The sequence below is a fragment of the Sinocyclocheilus rhinocerous genome, unplaced genomic scaffold, assembly GCF_001515625.1.
Source record: "Sinocyclocheilus rhinocerous isolate Xijiao unplaced genomic scaffold, SAMN03320098_v1.1 scaffold751, whole genome shotgun sequence".
Lineage (NCBI taxonomy): Eukaryota > Metazoa > Chordata > Actinopteri > Cypriniformes > Cyprinidae > Sinocyclocheilus > Sinocyclocheilus rhinocerous.
The window spans coordinates 199,493-212,301 of NW_015657293.1; the positions used below are offsets into that span (position 1 = coordinate 199,493).

The 12,809-nt window shown below is 34.0% G+C and overlaps 1 protein-coding gene and 1 pseudogene across 2 annotated transcripts; one reads left to right on the forward strand and one right to left on the reverse strand.

Annotated features, from left to right (window-relative positions):
• Window positions 1-2,723: 2,723 nt before the first annotated feature.
• Window positions 2,724-8,423, reverse strand: LOC107720907 (calcium channel flower homolog). Of its 2 annotated transcripts, none has more exons than XM_016528736.1 (6): window positions 8,219-8,423; window positions 7,803-8,021; window positions 4,991-5,063; window positions 4,779-4,904; window positions 3,077-3,184; window positions 2,724-2,953 (listed from the first exon to the last, which is right to left on the reverse strand). In XM_016528736.1, exons 2-6 carry the CDS (start codon window positions 7,909-7,911, stop codon window positions 2,863-2,865), a joined length of 507 nt encoding a protein of 168 aa, XP_016384222.1. In that variant the 5' UTR covers window positions 7,912-8,021; window positions 8,219-8,423; the 3' UTR covers window positions 2,724-2,862. The 2 variants fall into 2 exon arrangements, with proteins under 2 accessions (XP_016384222.1, XP_016384221.1); XM_016528735.1 differs by having other exon boundaries at window positions 7,803-8,034.
• Window positions 8,424-9,750: 1,327 nt separating this feature from the next.
• LOC107720933 (MOB kinase activator 1B-like) overlaps window positions 9,751-12,809 on the forward strand; it is a 7,202-nt pseudogene continuing 4,143 nt past the window's right edge.

A 12,809-nucleotide genomic window follows, 5' to 3' on the forward strand; every position in this document is an offset into this window, starting at 1 on the left:
CCCAAGTCACCTTTAACTATTAAAAGTAATCGAAATGACATTTAAACGTTTTTCACACGTGAAAATAATTTCTTAATGCCTTAAAAAAGGCTTGGATGTAATTCTACACCCTTACCTCATTTAGTATGCGGCGGGTTTATGAATATTCAAATTAGCCCCGCCCCAACTCAGTATAGTGGATTAATTCAGTCATGTAAGTTTTAACCAGAAACTGATTCCGAGGAAAAGGAAATTTTACAGGATTGTCTACACGTCCATATCAGAATCCATTTTATGTATCGCTCTCTACAATGTCGGACGAGTAACGGTAATTAATATCATTAGCCTTTGCAGCTAATAATGTTTTGCTAATGTTGCACAAATCTTGTGATATGCTAATGATATAAAAAGCCCCACCCCGCAAATTGTCTTGCGGAAATAAAGTTGAAGGAACTTTTTCACATTTCCGGATTTCTCAGCAGCGGAAGTCGTCAAAAATGTACACATATTAAAAAAAAAAATACAAATATGAAAAACCTTCGAGGATTTACGATACTGATGACCGTTAAACGCGTCATCAGTCTTTTGAAAACTAAAGGGACCATAGATGAATTTCTACATGTCTTTAAGCATATTAAAAACACCAGATATAGTTGTAAATAATGTAAATAAAAAATTCCACAGGGTCTTTAAAAGTAGTAGTTAAATCATACTTTAGATATCAGATGTTTTTTTACACAGAAACAGAACAAGAAAGTGAGGAGGTCAGAGACAAGTGTCTTTATTTAGCTCATGGGGAAAAAAAACAGGAAAAATACCTTTTTTTTTTTTTAACTACAGATAACATTTATATGGAAGCCTGATTCTGGCACGATAAAAAAGGTAATTGCGACTTTTTATCTCATAATTCAATTCAAAACTTTTCTGAAATTCTGAGAAAAAAATATTTCTTGCAATAATTTTTTTTTCTCATAACTGTGAGATATAAACTTGCAGTTCTGAAGAAAAAGGCAGAATCGCTTAAAATTCTGACTTTTTTCCTCGCAATTCCGTTTTTTTTCTGCCACAGAATAAAAAAAATAAAGTTGACTTTTTCTTGCAATTGCGAATTTATATCTCATAATAGTGAATTTTCTTATAATTGCGAGTTTATATCTCGTAATTCTATCTAATTCTGATATAAACCCGCAAAAAAAGTTTTAATTGTAATATATGAACTCAGAATTGTGCGAAAAAAAAGATGATAAAAAAACCGCAATTACCCTTTTATCTTTTCATTCTGTAGTGAAAATGGGCTTCCATACGTTTCATACTAAAACCAAAAGGAAAAATGTATATATATATTCCTTTTGCATTTTTAAAATGCATTTTCATTTCTGCATTGTAACAATGACAATTAAGCAATTAAATTTTAACATTCCAAACATGTTACTTTGAGATTTATTTCAATTCTCATAGTTTTATTATATAAATGAACGTATTTTATTTAAATAAATGTGCTTAATTGTCATGAAAAAAAAAGACTGAAAAAAAAAAAGATTTGTAGGTGAAATACAATCTAGACATCCTTGACCAATTTCATGAAATTCAGTCTTTAAAGACAAAAGACAGTAACAGTGTGAACACTACGGTTAGAGCATGACCTCTGACCTCTAAACTATAGTTCTTTTATCTTGTAGTTTGTACTTTTGGCTTTCATACTTTCCACGGTCAGTGTTGAGACTGGCTCAGATAGACGCAGAAACAAGCAAACAACACGTCATCACAGCATCAACAAACCCAGTCGTTTCTTATTCCAGAAAAGAAGCCCTTCTTCAGTGCAGCAAGAGACGCATGGCTTGAGAGCAAAGACAGAAACACACGCAAGTTCCTGAAGACGGAAGGTAAACCGCTCAAAATGCACCTCATCATTCAGAAAATCTTCCATCAGGGGAGCGCCATATTACATTTCTGACAGGAATGAAAATGAGGCTGTGAGGGACTGAAGTACAGCGCGATGTAACAACAAACCCAATGTTCAGCTGATGAAACAAAACTTTCAGTAGACAAAAACTCCATAAAGTCTGGCCCTCACAGCCTTGTTTTTATCCGTGTTAAATTCAATATGGCGTCTAACCCGATTAACGGCTATGAAAAGAGCGCAGATCAGACTCTCAAAGACACTCTTTCACCAAATATCAAATAAAGAAAGTGACAGCGAGGTTTTAGAGCAGCGCATAGCTAAATTACATTCCACCATTTCTTATAAACACCAAACATGCTGCAGCAAAGGATTCTGGGTAAAGGCTGGTTTGTAGAGGCACAAAAACACACAAACACACTTTGTTATAATCCCTGCAGAGGCCCTGCAATTTCCAAAACACGTTTTTACCATGCCTACACATTAAAATACAAGTTTGTTTGTTCGTTTAAAAGATTTACTTGTCACAAAAGTTCAGAACAAAGAATTCTGGGAGAAATATACGAGAGATGGAGACGGTCGCTGAAGTTAATGCATTCATTTACACTCCAGCTTTGGGTTAACAAACTAAAATACGTCGGTTTTTATAAAATGAGATGAAAATTAAATCAATACTTAAAAAAACAAAACAAATGTGCATGATAGCGCAATTGAAAAAAATCACTTAAAGGGTAATTTAAATTCTGTCATTAATTACTCACCCTCGTGTTGTTCCAAACCAATTCGTTCATCTTCAGAACACAATTTAAGATATTTTTGATGAAATCTGAGGGCTCTCAACCCATTTTATTAAATCCTACACAAACTGATTTGTGCTGACTGACTCACGCTGTCAGAGGTCAAAGGTTACACTCAGTCAGGTCATGCATGTAGTTACGTGAAGGGAAAAAGAGAGGGAAGGATGCAGCGGAGGTAGAGGAGGTTCACGGCACTGAACCGTCTGTCGTTTCTGTCGGTTTCTCTTCATCGCCCTGTTTTTGGTGCTGCAATCGAGCGTAGCTCACCGCGTCACCTCTGAAACACAGAAAGCGCACAATCGTCCATCATTTAGTCAATAATGGCAAAATATATTATGAAGAGTTACTCAGTGAAGAAATGTTTTGTTCTGTGTGCGAGTAAATGCAAACATGAGCTCACTTCTTTCCAAGGGATGCGAGTCCGTACAGCACTCCTGTAGCAAAAGCGATGGCGTTACCAAACAGAGTTGTGATGGAAAAGCTCAGAAAGACGGGAAACAACGCCATCCTGAGGGACAAAGTGAAATCTGTGTTAATTCTGATAAAATTATAACAAAAAAATCCCACTAACAATTGGGTTGTAGCCATTCAATATTCAATATATAAATTGTAGACAGTCTATATATAACATTTAGTCATTTAACATTTAATAGGCTTTGACACATATTTAAAGGGGTCATATGATGCGATTTCAATTTTTCCTTTCTCTTTGGAGTGTTACAAGCTCTTGGTGCATAAAGAAGATCTGTAAAGTTGCAAAGACTAAAGTCTCAAATCCAAAGAGATATTCTTTATAAAAGTTAAGTCAGCCACACCTACCTAAAACGGCTCGTTCGAACACGCCCCCACATACCTACTTTGTAAAAATCGACGCGTTTCAGAAAGGCGGGGCATAGAGTAGAAACAATAATGTACAGTATGTGGAAAATAATGTGTTTTTTGAACCTTAAACCGCATAAACACATTTCATTACACCAAATACACAAAATAATGTTCTTTTTAGCAACATCATATGACCCCTTTAATACTTTTATTCAGCAAGGATGCATTAAATTGATCAGAAATGACTGTAAAGGCATTTATAATGTTACAAAAGATTCTATTTCACATAAATGCTGTTCTTTTAAACTTTCTAAGTATCAAAGAAGCCTGAAAAAAATGTGTCACGGGATCCACAAAAATGTGAAGCAGCTCATTAATAATCAGAAATGTTTCTTGAGCAGCAAATTAGCATAACGATCTCTGAAGGATCATGTGACACTGCAGACTGGAGTAATGATGCTGAAAATTCAGCTTTGCATCACAGGAATAAATTAAATTTGATGATATATTCAAATAAAAAATAGCTATTTTGAATTGTAATAATATTTCACAATATTACTGCATTTTTTAAAATTAAATAAAAGCAGTCTTGATGAGCAGAAGAGACTACATTAAAGAAATCTTACCAACCCCAAACCTTTCAATGATAGTGTATAATATAGTTCATATTAAATTAATGTTTGTTCATAATACATTAAATAATGTTTGCTTATGCAACTAATGTTAAAATGTATTAATAGGTTATAAAATTAAATTAACATTAATATAAATTAACATTAAATGCTGTAATAATATTGTCCACTGGGGTCTAGAGTATCTGTGAAAAGGTTTAGAGAAAAACAGTGTAAAAATAGATAAAGAAATAATAAAAAAAAAATATATATATAATATATAAACAGAACTACAATGAGTTGAAAAACACATCATGTAACTTCATAGAGACTTGAAAAAGAAACTAATGTACATTTAATATTCATTAATTAAAGATTAATTCTACATGTTACACTTACATTTACTGATGTTATTAAAGGATAAGGCTTTTATTTTATAATTTGACACACATCATTTGGTTGCATTGATATTTGCATTCCAGTTCATTGATTTGGACAGTTACACTTGTTAGTCTTCAAATTTCTCCTATAAGTCAAAAACAGCTCAGTGGATGATTTAGCTTTTAGAGTTGCCATGTGTCCCCTGGATAAAAAAACACTTTTGGTTTGGCAGTAAATATTAGTTACACAGTAACACTGATTATCCAGTGAAGGAAGTAAAGCAGTCACCCGCAGTAAAACAGGGCTTTCTGCCAGGGCTTCAGACGGTCTGCACGCGCCGCTATAGCATTCGCAAACTCTACGAACTGACAGCAGAAGGGCACCTCACACAGGAACAACACAATCGCCGTCAACCTGAGGGAAAACAGAGATAGTTCCTCTTCTGAATGGCTTATATACATGGCTTGATGAACACTGGGAACTGAAATGTAGGTTCTTACACCATCCAAACTCCAGCCGCGATGTTTAACGGATTCACAGTCACACAGTTCCAAATGCCCATTGTTGCACATGCTAAAAAAATAAATACAGAAAAGTGTTACGTTTTTGAAAATAACATCTATATTTGTCATCTAAAAAAAAACATTGTGATTAGTGGTAAATGATAAATCAAATTTTTTTATGTTCCTCAAAATGACCAAATATCAACCAAATATTTGCCCTATAGCCCAGGGTTTACCAAGCTAATAATTAATTAAATCATAATAAAATAATAATGATAATAATAAATCATTTTAAAATAAAAAAATGTGGCCCAGGAGTGCTAAGCGTTCATGGAAATTGAAAAACGTAACCCCTAAAACAAAAACAACAACAACAATAATAATATAAAATTACAACCAAACAAATAAATAAATAAATAACTTTGATGAAAATGAATGAATTACTTTTTAAATGATTAATATAGAATAATATATCATTTGATTTAAAGTAGGTTTATTAGTGATAAGATTAAGCAATTATGATATAGTGGTCAAAATCAACTTGTTTTGTACGTGTTGTACAAAATACGTTCAAACACACAGGAAGGAGCAGCTGGTTGCTGGATGGAGCGCAAGCTTTTGTTGGGTTTGATGAGCAGCTGCTTCTGTCATCTGTGTCTCAGCATATGTAGAAGAGAACAGAGAACTATTGACTGACACACACACACACACACACACAGACAGAGTACTGCTGGCACAAGTGTGTGTGTGTGTGTTCAGACCTAGTGTACGCTCAATCTTTGTGTCTTAGGGCTGGACAATAATTCACTATCAATATGTATCGCGATATAATTTTTTTCAATAAATAAGATATGATTTTTAAACACATTTCCGATATTTCGATATACATTACCAGTGTTTCCCATACATTGATTTATTTGTGCCGTTTGACTTATATATATATATATATATATATATATATCAAATCAAATATTTATTTCTTTATTTTAATCGTATTTGTAATTGTAAAAACATATAATAAAAGTAAAACTTAAATAAAAAATTTATTAATATGAATACGTAAATAAATAATAAATCTAACAGTACTATAATGAGTAGAAAAACAATGTAAAATACATAAAAGAACGTAAAAAAAAAAAAACTTTCACAGTAAACATTTTTCACAGTATAAATAATAAACTATACAGATGGTTGTTAAAGATCATATTTGGGTGAGTGTGGCACCTAAAGGATTGAAAACCCCTGCACTAGAGAGAGAGAGAGATATTGTTATTGTTATCGGTTCATAACACACGGTGATCCCTAACAAAAGACATGACAGAACAAAAAGATGAGAAAGAAACGAGCAAGAGAAGAGTAAATTGCAGTTGCTATGACACCTGTGTTACCATGACAGTGTCTACAAAAAAGAGCTCATACAAACCACTCCAGCATCTCACAGTGAGTTTACAACTCAAATCTCAGCATATACCACTAAATGATGTATTAAAAGTGCTTAAATCACAAACTCATTTCCCTCACACACAATACATAATATTGAAGGATTACTGTATTTCGTATACCAATGTATTTGGTACTCCAAGTATAACCCTGGAACCATAACTACTTGTTTGTAGGTGTTGATTCTCCATGACAGAATTTCTACAGGTTTTCTATGAGAGTCACTGTCTGAAGGTGTGATTGATTAGCCATGTCTTTGTTCAAAGCAATGATCTCGTTGAGTGCATTGATTAACAGAGAAGGACGAAAACATCATGGTTTGCCTTCATCCCAAATTGATGAGCATATGATCTCCATGACAGAATTTCTACAGGTTTTCTATGAGTCACTGTCTGAAGGTGTGATTGATTAGCCATGTCTTTGTTCAAAGCAATGATCTCATTGAGTGCATTGATTAACAGAGAAGGACGAAAACATCATGGTTTGCCTTCATCCCAAATTGATGAGCATATGCTGGTCTATATGATATAGTGATTGATAATAATCAATAATATGGTTCACCTATATTATATCATGCAGGGAGGGGTCTGTCGAAAAGTTTTGAGAAAATCAGTTTAAAAAAATGAAAATAAACTTAAACAAAATAAATATATGTTTGATTAAAATAAATAATAAATATCAAAATAAAAAGAAAATATATTTTGATTTAAATAAATGAGTTGGAGTAAAATAAATAGATAGGTTTAAATGAAAATAATGTATAATTTGATTAAAATAATTTAAAAAAAGATTCAAATAAAATAATTTATAATTTGATTAAAATAAATAAAAATAATTTAACTTTTAATTAAAATAAAATAAGTCTGATTAAAATACAAAATATAATTTTAAGTAAGTTTGATTAAAATAAATAAATCGATTGAAATAAAAATATATAATTTGATAATATATAAATACCGCATTTAACAGTATATCTGTAATAACTTTTTGCTGTATAAATTGGATCTTTATACATAAAAAGCTGTCTTTTACATTTTAGAAGGGGGTCCATTGCTCAGAGATGATTATATTTGGGGGTCCGTGACAGCTAAAAGATTGAAACCCCTATATTGCACAGCTTTGCTTCGAAGGAAGTGATGTCACTAAGAACATCTTGACATCATCTTTTCATCATTTGATATGCTGTAGGGAAACCACTAGAAGTCCAGCACATGACATGTGATTGTGTTTGGTGTAAGACAGTATCGTTGTTGGAAAGGTTTCAGATGCCATCACACAAGGACACAGCTGTCTATCAGGAAGCACATGGCTGATGCTGTTATTCTGCTTTAAACAGCCATATGGCCACAATCACGTGTGATACACTTACATATGCCACCCAAGACACCGGCCAGTTTGCAGATCCAGTGGTACCACCAGGACATGCCATCGTCGTCTGTGCCGGTTTTGGTTGGAGCTGCCGCCTCTTCTGAGCTCATTTTCCACCGTTAAATGATTCAGACTCCCGGCGTCTCACTTACAACTCACCGGCAGCTGCAGTACCAGCGGCGGCCTGAGGGCGTCGCTCTTTCCCCGTCGAGGACAATGGCTGGAAAGTATAGCTGATTGTAATATCAGCCAAATAAACAAATTGCGTAATAAAGTTATCAAACAATCGGCAGCCAAAAATATCACCGAAAAAAACTGGATTGTAAAATCGTCCTGGATAAAAAATAATGCTGTAAGGACGCCGCTGCTCTTATTATGGTGTAATAGAGGCAGAAGGCAGCGAAATATAATCCAAACCTCTCAGGATCGCTGTCGAATTTCGTCTTCTTTAAAAAAATCTCGAGTTAAAAGGTGTCGCTGAATCGGTGTCCTCAGAGTGAGATAATCCTCGGTGTAATGTCAGTTTAATTTAGTAACGCTAGAGCGGTTGCTCCTCTTGTCTCGGAGGTTCCCTCGTCTGCGTTGCATTGTGGGTGGAGCCAATAATGCGTCACTGCGCATATGGAGCGTCAGGAGCGTCAACCGCATCAACATTTGCGCAGTCAGGACTTTGGCGTTTGGACAACTAGTGTAGTGTAAAGTACAGTTATGTGTTTAAAAGCGTTTGCCATCACAACTGTAATACAGTTTTAATACAGTCTAATAATACTACTAATACTTTTAATACATTCTACTGGCCTACTTCTGCTACTATTACTATTAATTATTATTATTAGACTGAAAAGTATATTAAAAGTGTATGGTAAACTTCTAAACAATCACTAATAAACTATTATTAATATTATTATTATTCATACTACTACTACTATAGCCTACTATATGCCCTACTTCTACTATTATGAGATGAGTCACAACCAAACTGTTAAAGTAAGGGGGAAAACATTATATCCATTCTGTTGTGTAATATTATTGTTCTCTGATTAAAAATATGTTTAAATAAATAAATTTTAAATGCATATATTTTATTAATATTAATAAATAGCTTAAATATTTATAATTAATCATTAGAATTATATTATAATCATATAAAATTAGGTTTTAAATAAATAAGTTTAATTAAAATAAATGAATTATATTACAAGAAAATAAGATAATTTAAACCAATCAATCAATCGAACAATAGAGTATTATAGTGAGTAAAAAATAAATAAATGTAACATTATATAAACTAATTATTTTTCAAATAATATTTTACACATATTTAGAATATGAATTTTTCACAGTATAAATTGGGTCTTTTTTTTGTTGGGCCTATATTAAAAAAATAATCATAATTCTAAAATTTAAAAAAATGTAAATAAAAACTGGGCTCCAGGATTGGTCGAGGTTCATGAAAAAAAAAACAGTGTTACAAAATAATAGTAATAAAACAATATTAAAATATAATTAAACAAAATAAATAAAGAACACTGATTAAAATAAATAAATGAATTATTTTTTTAATTATTAATATAAAAAATAATATATCAACTGATTTACATTTGATGAAAAAAATAAGTACTTTTAAACAATTAAAATGAAACATTTACTAAAAAGATGAAATATTTTATTTGTTTATTTGCATGTCATGTTTATTTATTTATTTAGTCATTTATCAGACGCTTTTATCCAAAGCGACTTACAAATGATGACAAAACAGAAGCAATCAATTGTAGTATTAAAACAACTAAAAACAGATCCCTATGTGACCATAGCGAACTGTGAATATGCAAATGTGCTGTACAATTATTGAAATATTAACTTAAAATATCTATCTATCTATCTATCTATCTATCTATCTATCGGAATAAAGGCTTACGTCAGCGATTCGAACCATCGCGAGATTTTGTGGTTTGGCGTTAACACAGATCTCCAAAACATAAGTCAGCCTTCATCCTGGATTTACTCTAATGTAACGTGATTTACAGATCTACAAATCACATTAGAGAATCCACAGCGGCTGTGGGAAGTTTGTTGCCAGGTGTCTCTGCGCTACACGAAGCCGAACCGCGGACCGGGACCAGCAGCAGAACTCCGAACCGGCCAGACAGAAGAAGATGAGCTTCTTATTGTGAGTTTGACTCTATGATTTAGATCATTATTTCTAGATAACTACCAGTTTACTTCTTTAGCTCGTCTTGCTAAAGAGCTTTTGGACCGAATCGACTTCAGTTCTGCGCGTGCAGATCGTTAAATGTGTCAGTATTTCAACCTGACAGCTGCTTTAAAAAATATGCAGTTTTTCACGCAAATGCTTCGGCATCGAGCTTAGCCCAATTCTGGCACATTTGCACCGGGTTCTTGGCTCTCTGATGAGCTGGGCTGGGGCATGTAATGCATGTAATATATGCATTACATATATATATATATATATATATGTAATGCATGTTTGTTGTTCAAAAAGCACGTTGTGTGTCTTGTCACTTTGTATCTGAGATCAGAGAGTTGCATTGTGAGCAAAGCCTGTGATGCATCCAAAGTTGGAAGAGTAGGCTCTACTGTATGCTGAGCAGCTGAGCTGTTGATGAAATTGCATGAAATGAAATAGATACCAGGCAGTGCATGATGTTGCAACTGTCATATGAATATCTTATCTTATGTTTCTTATGTTTTTTATTCTCCCAAAATGCTGTTTAATTCAGTTTAACAGTCTCGCATCATTCTAATCGTATCATTTTGGGAGAGAACAGGGTGTATTTGCTTTCTCTGTAATTACTTTAAGGAACATGTCTACATCTTACAAGAGGAAGAGAGGGAGGAAATCTCAAATGCAGAACATTTCTCAATCTGATTCGGTAAATCTGAAGGCTTGGCAAGAGTTGATTGTTATGATGCATCTGAAATGTAATTTACTGATAAGGTTGTCTAGAACCTGTCATAAGAAAACCGGCCTCCTCAAAACAGCTGAGAATGATTTCATGTGGAAACTGTTGTGAAGCGCTTGTGATGGTTCACCGGAAGCATGTGATTTTGGAGAAGTGAAGAACAAACACAGACATGTGATGTCATTGCCATTGTGATGTTTTTGAATTTGAATTGAAAAATGTGTGAATGGTTTTGAGTGGCATGTGTGTTTCTTTGATGGGATAAACCGGATAAACTGCATGTCTGTGTTTGAAGATTTGCTTTGTAAATCAGATGAGAAATATGTAAAAAATGAGACATTATAACACACACACAGGTGCTTATAACAATCCTGATTAGGCGGTATTTTGTATAGACTATTTTGACATTCTTTAAAGGAATAGTTCAGCCAAAAATGAACATTTGCTGAAAATGTACTACTCACCCTCAGGCCATTCAAGATGTTGATGAGTTTGTTTCTTTATCAGATTTTGAGAAATATAGCATTTCATCACTTGCTCAGCAGTGGATCCTCTGCAGTGAATGGGTGCCGTCAGAATGAGAGTCCAAACAGCTGATAAAAACATCACAATAATCCACACCACTCCAGTCCATCAACTAATGTCTTGTGAAGCCAAAAGATGCATGTTTTTAAGAAACAAATCCATCATTAAGGCATTTTTATCTTCAAACCTTTGCTTCCGGTTAAAATATGAGTCATCCATAATATTGCTTGTTGTCTCAAAAGTTGTCTTGTCTGAATCAGGAAAGAAATATGCACAGATCAAGCACAGTTTACAAGCAAAAACAGTCCAAAACAGTTCTGAACCGATATATTAGTGGATTTTGATGTGAGAGGACAACAGGGGATCAATTATTTTGTATTAATTATGGGCTTAAAATGCCTTAATGATGGATTTGTTTCTTACAAACATGCAGCTTTTTGCTTCACAAGACATTAATTGATGGACTGGAGTGGCGTGGATTACTTGTGGATTATTGTGATGTTTTTATCAGCTGTTTGGACTCTCATTCTGACGGCACCCATTCACTGCAGAGGATCAGTTGGTGAGCAAGTGATGCAATGCTACATTTCTCCAAATCTGATGAAGAAGCAAACTCATCTACATCTTGGATGGCCTGAGGGTGGGTACATTTTCAGCAAATTAGAATTTTTGGGCGAATTTTCTCTTTAAATGGCTTTTTTGTTCCATCCCATCCAGCGGGAATCGTTCATCTAAGACGTTTAAGCCAAAGAAGAATATTCCAGAAGGTTCTCATCAGTATGAGCTGCTCAAACACGCCGAAGCCACGCTGGGCAGTGGGAACCTGCGTATGGCTGTCATGCTTCCTGACGGAGAAGATCTGAATGAATGGGTGGCCGTCAACAGTAAGAACCAAGAGGGACATCATATTTATTAATTATCCCAACACACACCCACAAAGTGAATCATTTGTTCAGTGTGTGTTTTGTTATTGCAGATGGTTTTCTTTTTGCTCTCTATGTGTTCAGTTGCTTTTCTCATTTCCTTCTTAACAACTTTGACTCTTGACCTATTGATGACACCAAACCAGACCCATCCTGTCTTTACGATCACCCAGTCTGTCCCGAGAGACTCTGTGTCCATTGCAAAATTACTAACAAGCCACCTCCAGAATCCAGCAGGATCCAATAGTCTGAGACTACCAGTGAAAATGCTGCTGTGTTGTGTTCTTTTGCAATTTGTCAAGAAAAATGAGCATTATCAGCATTGTGATAAGTTTTAAAAATGAATATGATTTTCATTATGTCTTTGTGTCTGGTTTGTTTCTCTAATGACATCAGCACCGGAATTGACTTGAACAAAACCTGATGATCATGTGCTCCAGCATGATTTCAGATGATTTATCATGAGCATGAGTGTGTCAGGGGAAGCAAGAACGTCTGACTGCCTGTACCAATTCTAATTAATAATCTAACATTTTTTCCTGCCAAGTAAATAAAGGTTTTTACAGCTGTCAAGCAACTTGACGCTTTAATACAGTAATTAAAATGATACAGTGTGTGTAGATTTATATATATATA